This window comes from Crocuta crocuta, unplaced genomic scaffold, assembly GCF_008692635.1.
Source record: "Crocuta crocuta isolate KB4526 unplaced genomic scaffold, BGI_CrCroc_1.0 scaffold31, whole genome shotgun sequence".
Lineage (NCBI taxonomy): Eukaryota > Metazoa > Chordata > Mammalia > Carnivora > Hyaenidae > Crocuta > Crocuta crocuta.
In genome coordinates, this window is record NW_027528362.1 from 3,460,224 (window position 1) to 3,470,259 (window position 10,036).

General features: G+C 53.9%; 1 protein-coding gene across 4 annotated transcripts in view; it reads left to right on the forward strand.

The window, feature by feature from the left end:
* The window catches only part of UBAC2 (UBA domain containing 2), a 174,652-nt gene extending 168,430 nt beyond the window's left edge, over positions 1-6,222 (forward strand). The window contains exons 9-12 of one of the 4 annotated variants that reach the window (XR_013332620.1): positions 1,432-1,911; positions 2,983-3,126; positions 3,414-4,745; positions 5,073-5,153. Coding sequence is in view for 2 of the 4 variants with exons in the window: in XM_077753885.1 (XP_077610011.1) it covers positions 5,073-5,180 (108 nt within the window). In the remaining 2 variants the exon portion in view is untranslated. The other 3 variants (XR_013332619.1, XM_077753885.1, XM_077753886.1) reach the window with 3 other exon arrangements.
* Positions 6,223-10,036: the final 3,814 nt, after the last annotated feature.

Here is a 10,036-nt window from a genome sequence, read left to right on the forward strand (position 1 = left end):
AGGGTGGACTGATTTTCGGCCCAAGACTCTCCTTCCAGCTGCTCAGTGCTCACTGGGGCTCCCTGAAAACACGCGTGCGCTTGATCGTTGTAAAAGACATATCGGTTCTTCGACCAACAAGGGATATAAAAAAGCAAAGTGAAAGCAGCTAAAGTGAATGCTAAAAACCAAAGCCGAGGGTGGTTTTGTCAAGGTTTTGGGAACCTCTGAACTGAGGCCACAAGGGTCACAGGGAGGGACTCGCGTACCTGGGCCAGTCACTCCTCAGTGGGGTGAGAATTATGACGGGGGGGTGGGGCTCACTGAGCACCTGTCCGGCGCTCGTTACCAGGCCAGGCCCTTCACTCGTGTCTGAGAGCCAGAGGTGTCGTCCCCAGCCTGCCTTGCATGCTGAATACGTGGCATATGGGGGCCCGCGCCCAGAGCTCAGCCTCTCTCCATCCACTGACAGGCTTCCCCCCTCCCCGCAGGGGTGGCTGGGATGACTCTGGCACTTGGGTCGCATCTAAAATGGCTGCCAGCCTCCTTTGTGCTTTTCTTTGAAGGAATTGGGCCCTTTGCAAAGCCTGTCTGTATTTGCGTATCTGACTGCGGGTCTGCACGGGTCTTGGTTTTCTCTTTCTGCCATTTGAGCACCAGAGTTCAGGCTTCACGTGCACAGAGACGGGCCGAGTGCACTGGCACGGGGCAAGCTGGGCTTCTCAGCACAGGGAACTGTTAAGTCCCTAACACGTAACTGCTACGTTGTTGTAATTGTTACATCGTAAGGAGATGGTTCTACCAGCAGGGGAGCTGGAGGCCCTGGTTCTGCTCCAGCTCTTGTATCTGGATGTGAGCCTTGAACCAGCCCCCAAGAAAGGACAGCAGTGGGGTGCACGGCCCCCTTCCAGGCACCCTCCACTGCGGATGTTAGAAAACACCCTGGGGCCTGCAGTCTCTCTGCTTCTTGTCTTTTCTGGCTGATTATTGTCCACATTCCTGAGCCCAACATACAGTTTCATTTTTCCTTGGATGTTTACTATTTGGGACCCTAGGGGAACCTTACAAATGCACTTCCTTAGTGTAATTGTTCAGTTTTTAAAAGAACTATTAACATTATTTATTTATACCTTGTTTTTTCATCTGGTTAAAGCACCAGGTCATTCCGCCATGAAAATTCTCCAGTCACACTTTTTTTCTCCTCCCCCAAACTATGCAGAAAGCTCCGAAGCCAGCTTTGGCTAACGGGGCATGTTTGCCAGCCTCCAGAGGGTGATCAGCCAGCTGTGCAAGCTTATCAGTACAGCAAACACGCTCCTCAGCCAAACCTGTGAAAAACCCAGCCCAGTTGTCAAAACCAGCAATGGTGCACATGTGGTGGTTCATTTCTGAGAGACCAAACGAACTCGGGAGGAAGCCTCACATCCACACCGGCTTTGTGTATGTTCATAGGACACGGCCCGGCTGTCCAAGGCCTGAGGGTCCCCTCCAGGGGGCTGCAGCCAGTGCTGGGACTGGGCCTTGGAGGCCTGTGTGGCCAACCTGTCATCAGCGTCTTCTTCTGGATTCGAAACCGAATTCGGAGTCCGTGGAGGGAAGACTCAGTACCAGCTGGAAGTTGTGGCCCAGCACCCTCACCCACTGGCGGCGGGGGTCTGGCTCCAGGATGAATCAGGATTTGCCAAACAGACACATTGATTCCTGCTGGCGAGGTGCCAAGAAGCAGCCCATCTTGAGCTGTGCTTGAGGTGCTAATGGTGACTAAGTGGTGACCGTGAATGTAGCGATGCCGCACTGTTTGAAGTCGTTATGATCGGCCACGTTGCTGGGCAGTGTCATCGCGTTCGTGGTAACAGAGAGAAGGCAGGTGGAGCTGCCCACCTCCTCCTGGGCCAAGTTAACTCCACTGAAGATGGTGCCTCTTAACTGGAAGTAAGTGGAATAAACATCATTAAAGGTTATTTCAGTCCAGGAAGTGACCTAGGAAGGATCGCCCGGCTTTGACATGCGTCCAGCCCAGGTCCTAGAGCCCATCTCCCAGAGTGTGCTGGTCGGGGTCGAGAAAGCAGGGCCAGTCACACTGTTTGAGATCCCCCCAAGGAAAGAGGAAAGTGGGGGGATCATAATCGAACAGCAAAATTGATGTTTCACATGTGGCAGAGCCTGAAATAGAGTATCAGTTGCCTTGAGTGTTAAGAAGAGTGCTGTGGTCTGTACCCACCGACCCGCTCCTGCTGACGCAGGATGCCACCAAGACAGCTGATGACTGTGAGAGATACATGGTGATATGTGGGGTAGGTAATATGAAGTGGGTTTTAAACCAGTTAAAAATCTCTTAAAAAAAAAAAAAAAAAAGTTGGTGAGCCCCTTGAATAGAAAGGGAGGTCTGCAGTGGGTTTGGGGCCCTACTTTTGATTTTTGCCTGCTTGACATTTTCATCAATAACTTGAGGGACATTGTAGAAGTTTGCTACTCCAATTTGGGTGTGATAAAATTTTGAGGAGGATGAGTAACTTAGGAGACAACAGAATTTAAACTGAAATTAGGGGCACCTGGGTGGTTCAGTTGGTTAAGCATCCAACTTCAGCTCAGGTCATGCTTTCAATGGTTCATGGGTTTGAGCCCCATATCAGGCTCTGTGCTGACATCTCAGAGCCTGGAGCCTTCTTATGATTCTGTATCTCCTTCTCTCTGCCCCTCCCCTGCTCATGCTCTCTCTCAAAGATAAATAAACTTTAAAAAAATGTAATTAAAAAAATAAACTGAAAAAGGTTGTGGTTGGCTAGAAAATGACCAGAGGGAATTTAACGGATGTGTGCAGTCCTAAACCCAGAAGATCAAATATAAACTTACAGGGTAGGATTTGAGAAGCCCGGGGGGTATTTTCAGCAGGCATCAGGGTAACTGGCCACACTGGGAAGATGTGGTTGCACACACAAGCACAGACACGTGCACGCACACTCATGTGTGCACACTGCCAAAGCGCGTCTCTGCTGCGACCAGGGCTGCAAGCACAGGACAGCAGCAGCCGGCCAGCGCCAGGCCTGCACTGGAAGGAGGTGGATCCCGGGGTGCGGGAATGAAGAAAGCAGCCCCGGCGCCTTTTCTCAGGAGGCTCACGGCACAGTGACAGGAGCCAGGACACAGGTCAGTGGAGCCACACAACTTTTTGTCTGGGCTTCCATCTGGCCTGGGAGAATGGGACAGGGCCAGGTGTCCCCAGAGCCAGTGGACGAAGAGGAGCCGCCCAGGCAGAGGGAAGGCCCTTCCAGTTGAGGGAGCACCGGCGGTCACGGCGGGAGAGGCTCCGTGGTGCCCTGGCCAGACCAGGAGCCGGGGCGCTGGCCTAGAGACACACGTGGAAGGGAGGCCTTCAGGCCATCGAAGTGCTTCACCCAGAAAAGGGAACAGGGTTGTTTTCTGTTACTTCAAAGGGCAAACTTAGGACCTGTGCTGTCCCACGGACGACAGCTAGTGAGAGGCGGATTCTGCTTCTGCGGAGGAAGGACTTTCCATCTTGGCCAGTGAGGGAGGAGTGTTTGTGGTGCTCTGGGAAAGGTGGTTCTTTCCTTGAGCGGGAAATGAAAGCAGAAGATTCCCACCTATCTGTCCACACTGTCCCCCGGCCCGGGGAGTGGGTCTCCCACATGTGTCGGCCCTTTTCCCCAGGCACCGAGCGACCCTCAGACAACAGCTGTCAGATGTGTCTGACCACAGCCCACACGAGAGAGGCAGCGCGCAGCAGACACGTGTGTGCGTGAGAACGGAAACGGCGCCTTGTGGAAGGAGGACCCTCGCTGCATCCTGGTTTGAACGCTGCTGTTGCCTCACTGAGTGTTCACGACCCACTAACGAGGCATCGCAGCCTCACTTTGGGAAACGCGAGCTAGAGCCCCCGCCTCTGAGAAGTGTCCCCTTGGTGTCTGCTTCCGCTCAGCTCCTTTAGCGTCTCCCTGAGGCTCCTCGAGGGACGCGCGGTCTGGGTGTGGGCCGTGCACTTTCCCGTCTCCTCCCCTGCCACCCGCCTGGCCCCCCACCCTCCTCCTCCTTCTCTCCTCACTTCCCCCCCCCCCCCTGCCCACGCCCGCCCCGACCCCCACAGCATCAGGCGTGTTCTGCCAACTTCGCACCCAGGGCATTGTTTTCTGCAGGAAAGATCAGAAACGGTGACTAAGTCCTCAGTCCACAAAAGCCTCTTTAACCCACATGTGAAAATCTCAACACATGTGAGAATGTCGTTTTTCACTGTATGTTATTACAAACGTATGTTTCAGCAGAAGTACAAACAATAGATTCCTTTGGCTGGTCTGGGGTCATAAATCCATTTGTAACACATTTGTAAGTGGGGAATAGGGTATGCCGAACCTTCCGTGGCCCTGCCTGCTTCATTGGAAATCGTATGTTGAAAGTGCAGGAAACCTCTGTATTTACAGATTCGGGATTTGTGGTCAAGAAAATGCAAGCCTCGCCCTCCCTGCGCTTCGCTCCATCCTTCCCCCCGGTTCTGCCCCAGGCTTCACCTCCCTGTGCGCAGGGCTGCTGCCTGGAGAGCCCCCAGCCAGGACCTTAGCAAATGTTGCCCCTCCCGAGAGAGGTTTACCGTGTCTGGCCGTGTGATTCCAGGAACCTGCCCGCATTTTTGTCATCGGCATCTGCAAGCATCAGAAGTTAATCTTCAGTTAAGCAACTGTTCACGTGCACAAGGAAACGCGGCTGCGACGTCGTTCACGGGAATCCGATCTGACGCTGAAGCAGCGTGCAGTCGTGTGAGCGCCGGGCTGCTGTACAGGCCGCCTTTCCCGGCCGCACCCCCTGGGCTCGTTCCGGCGGCTCGCTTCACCCTGGGAGGCTCACTCTGGTCGCTCAAATGAGGATTAGATGAGATAATTACTCTTATTAGCTATATGTTAAGCACTTTAAAATGTGCCATTAAAAAAAATTTTTTTTAATCGTATTTCACACTGAAATGAAAATTATGGTGTTGGTTTGTTTTTTCTTTTTTTTAAAACCTTCCCTGCAAAACCCTCCTGAAGAGCACCCTCGGGGCAGGGTCGCCAGCCTCATCAGGTGTCTGGTTTTGTTTCTGTTTTTAGGTTGCGCGGCTCATGGAGATGGGATTTTCCAGGGGTGACGCGTTAGAAGCGCTGAGAGCTTCAAATAATGACCTGAATGTGGCTACCAACTTCCTGCTGCAGCACTGAGGGCCCGGGGCAGCGACAAGGACTGGCCAAGCTGCTGCCCGGGCACCGGCCCGCTACTGAGTCAGCCTGAGGCCACACGCTCTGGCCCTGACCGTCTCCCGTGTTCTCGTGGGCTAAGGGTGGTCTCTGCGGCCCCTCCCTGAATCCCAAGATCACTGCTGTTAAAAGAATCTCGAAAATAAGTTTGCCATTAAATTAGCATGTATTTTCTATATTTTTTATTGGGCATTTTCCTTAGTTTGGAAAATCATCACTCATTCCTAATGTGTTTAAAATGCATTAAAATTGCAGGTTTCTGTAAGCCATTGAATAGCACCCCTGATGGGAAATTACTGCTACTGTAATATTATTCTTTTTTTACTGTAATGGATCCTCCTATATTATACCTGATCATAAATGCTACCACTGTGGAAAAGGGAATGTTATTCAGGAAGAACACGGCAAAATGTTCCTTATGGACTTTTTCTCATCGCTATTTTTTTCCCTCAAAGTTGCTTTCAAGCCGCAGTGGCTGTTTAGTGTCCACCTGTCTCAGGGGTGACAGTACGTATCTGCCGCCCGAGGTCTCGGCCAGGCCTGAGCGCCGTGGGCGAAACAGCGCCACAGCCTCGCCACACGTTCCGGCCCATCTCAGTCCAGGGAGTCTTTCCAAACCCCTTTCCCTCACTTCCATTAAGAAGTAATGATCATCAAGTACTGATTCAAGGTTCTGGAAAACTCTGTGAAACCTAGCTGGGGTTCCTTGTACTCAGAATATCTTCAGTTAGCCTCTCAGGCTGGGGGTGGACTCAGGACTGAGGAAGCAGGGGCTCAGCCCAGGAACAGCCGCCAAGGCTCTGCGCTCCGGAGGCCCTTCTCCCGGCCCCGGGCCATCAAGACCTCGGCGTGGGCATGGGGTGGAGGACACACGCACAGGCAGAGGGGAGGCGGAGGTGGAAAGGCAAGTGTGTGACTCGTGTTCTGCAGAATGAGCAGAATTGTATCAAATTGATGCAAATTTGGACAAGTGTAATACTTATAATAAAGTTTTTAATGTGTTTTACTTTGTGGTATTTTTTATTCGACTCACCTAAATAGAACTTTGTTTGAGGCTGGATAATTTACTAAAATCCTTTCTTTTTTTTTTTTTTTTTTGCCAATGCTCATCATTCTTCAGATTTGGGTGCTTTTTTTTTTTTTTTTTTTGGAAGTGAGAGAAAAAGCCCCCCTGTTCCCATAAGACTGGCCCCGTGAGGCCCCATCCATAGGCTTACTGGGGCATCAGGCTGCTCAGAATGGGGGCTGGGATGGCTTTCTGGGAGTCCAGGTGGTTCCAAGTGTGTCGTGTCAGCTTGAAAGCACAGCACCGGGCGTCCGCAGCTGGGTGCCCGGGCCGGTGGCTTGTAGGGACCGGTGCTAACCTCCAAGCCGGTCCGGATCCACCCCTGACCTTCTGGTGCAGACGCCCCAGGAGACTGCGCCCCGTATCCAACAGTCCGCCATCTCCTACGCCCCTTTTCTCAGACAGCATTGAGCGAGGTCACACCAAGCCACAGGCGAAGTTCTCACTCACCGGGAGCTCCTCCATCCCCGCCTCACGCCTCACCGAGGATGGGAGCAGAGGACCCCACTGTGAGGAGCCCAGTGTGAAGCCTCAATCACGTGATCACATCTCAGAGACCCTCATCCTGCCCAAGGAGCCCAAGCGCCCTTCCAGGGCAGGGAGTATAAACTGAGGCAGTGCCGGTGGGACCACAGCCCCGCACCTAATAGTGGTGGAGCTGGGAGACTCCCTCAGGCTTTTCCTGACTTCCAGCCTCCTTCCCAGCTGCCTTCAGCTGCAAAGTTTCCATTAGCTTCCATCCTTTTCACATGGCTGCCCGGCCTTTGCCGCCTTCCTAGTCCCCACCGTCAGGTCATCCCCATCTCGACCCCTCCCCAACCCCACACACTTCCGGCTCTTCGGTCTTGGGCACCTCCTCTTGACCTTGCTGGGGTTCCCATCCCTTTCCCACCGCTGCTTCCTGCAGATTTTGACCTAACAGCCACCGATTGTGGGTTTGAATACCCGAAAACACCACCCACTCTGTCAAGGCCCCCAGAAATCTTTCAGGCTGACAGGACCCCCCCCCCAAAGAAAAACCTTTGGTGTTTGATGCAGTGAGGCGTGCCAGGCGGGGGCATCAGCGAGCCGTTGGCTTGGTTTCCTAACATCTAGAAAAGTTCGTGTAGACATTTGACTTCGTGCAAATGGTAGCAAACAGATTGGGCCTCATTTTCAAGTAACCCAATTCCAGTTGAGGAAGAAAGAGAAAGTTGTTGTCTGTAGTAAACACCCCCGGCCCCCTTCTCCAGTTAAGGAGAATCTGCCTCTGGAGTCCTGATTCATCAGCTCGGACTGAGTTTGGGATTCAAAAGGCTTTTCAAGGAAATTGAGCATAAAATTGTGAGCTCACGCATTCCAGCAGGACTTAGAACTTTGCCTGATTCCCTGAGTGCAGGTTTCTGCCACAGCACTTCTCATGTGCAAATGAAAGCGTCTAAATTATGAAACTTGAGGTGTTTTTTTTTTTACTCAGGTTGCTGAAGTGATTTAATTTGGGAGAATCAAAGGTTAGTTTTCAGAATCCTCTAACCCCAGTAGTGTGTAAAGGGACGGACCAAGAATATCAACATTGGCCTTTTGGCTCAGACTAAAATGTTAGTGCCAAAAGTGTAGACTCGCGTGTAAGAAGACTTATCAGAATCATGTGAATTTGCTAACCTGCTTGCTATCCGCCGGAGAACCCACACTAGCTAAATGGCTGTGTCCCCGTTGCGTTGGGATTTCAGGACATGGCTTGGGGCCCCCAGGGGCTGGGGGAGTGGGCACCACATGTGGGAAATCAGTCTGGAAAGAGGGGATTGGAGAACGGATCTGGAGCCTGCTCTGGGGCTCCCGAGGAAAACGGGTGGCAGAATAAGGAGAGAGGAAAGAAGAGGGTCACTTTCCTGCGTTGCCAGTGGAGGAGGTGAGAGAGGGGGCCGTCTGTGGTGCTGCAGGGCAAGGCGGGAGCTAGTGTCAGCCCAGCGATGGCGCTGGAACAGAGACTGGAGAGAGCCGAGGTCGCCTGCTTGCACTGGTCCTGGGAATGTGAAGAAGGAGAGGACGGAGAGGGGGGGGGTCGGGGGGGGGGGCACTGTTATTGGGTCAAGGTAACCAAGCCGGTGCTAAGAGACCAGAGCTGTAGGCCCCATAAGGGGTGTGATCAGAACCATGAAGAGAGGTTGGCCTTGGGACCCAAGAAGAAGGCTTCTGTCCTCCAGAACCAGAGACAGTTAAGGAGGTTAGAGGCGAGTCATAAACTCTGAGCAAAGTTAAAGAAGTTCAAGTGCTAGTTTCCGGCTTCTTAATAAAGCAGGAAGGTGAGGGGCCAGGAGCTTGAGTAGAGTGGATGCCATGGGGGCAACCAGAGGTGGGTAAAGGCCTGTTAAACACAAACACTGTGTTGCCCACTTTGGCTCCTCGGCTGCGAAATTTTGGTCTGCTGAGCCCCGTATGCCGTGGGAATTTCAGAGCCCTGAGGGATTTAGACAAATTCAGATGGTCCCAGAAACCAGCAGTGCCCTCAGGCCAACCCACGCTGTGCCCTTTCTCTCTGTTCTGAGCGGCCCCGGGGTCTGGCGAGACTTGGCGGGAGAGGGCAGAGAGCAGCCCGCTGCTGAGGGGTAGGGCACAGGGGTCCCCAACCCGCCCTGGTTCTCACCCAAACCGCGAGTGCCTTAGGGGACCCTGGGATTGCTCCAAGGCCCGGCAGGAGGGTGTCCCTCCCCACCCCCTCCCCCCACCCCTGTGGCCAGACCCAGACACCCCAGGGCCTCCACCTGGCTGGTACAAAAGGAGAAACAGCAAAGGATTGTGCGGTGACCCAGCCGCCCACACTGGTTCACCCCGAGCCAAACCTCCACAGTCCCCGCCGCTCAGCCCAGGCTCAGGAGAAGGCCCCTCGGTCCGATTTCTGCCGCTTCGCGCAGACCCTTCAGTGGCCCGCCCACAGGCTACTGCTGCTGCTTCTGTGGGGTCAGACAGGGCCGGGGCCAAGGACAGGGCAGGATGGGCTCAGGCTAACCGGGGGATCCCACCCTGCCCGCCAGGCCTGTGCTCCATCCCCAGCCCCGCCCCGGGGCAGCTCCTGGCGTCAGGCCACCGCCCTCCAAAGTCAGCATTTCTCCCTCTGGCCGCTCAAGGTCTGGGCTCTGCCATCCTGCAGGGCTGGGGGGCTGGGGGGCTTGCACCCTGCAGGGGCATGGGAGGAGAGAAGGAAAGCTCTGTCTTTCCAGCCTCCAGACTTTCCCCTGGTTGCCTGACTCCTGCCCCATTCCCCTCAGCAGGGACCCCTTACCCCCCACCACATGCAGCCCCCCACCCTGCCCCGGGCTCCTCTCTGGCCTGCTGCCCCCGCACAAAAAATGTCCGCGGGGGCTGCAGGAAGCACTTCCTCATTGCACGAGACCAGGATTCGTCCGCGGGGACGGAGTTGTCTTTCCAAACCATGTGTGCACCCAGAGCCATGCCCGCCTAGCTCTCCCCCACGTGCTTCTCCGAAACCACAGGGGCTCTGCTGTCACTGCAGACTTTCAAGTTCAGGATGGCATCCCTGCGCCTTTCCAAGAGCATTGCTGGAGGCGATCCAGTGTCTCCTCCTGAGGTTAAACTGGCATTAAGGACAAGTCCCCTTTTCCAAGGTGGGACCCAAGTGGGAGACTGGATTTGATGCCTTTGGGATCTTTTTTTTTTTTAACTTTTTTTTAAGTTTACTTCTGAGAGTAAGCAAGTGAGAGAGAGAGAGAGAGAGAGAGAGAGAGCAGGGGAGGAGCAGAGAGGGAGGGAGAGAGAG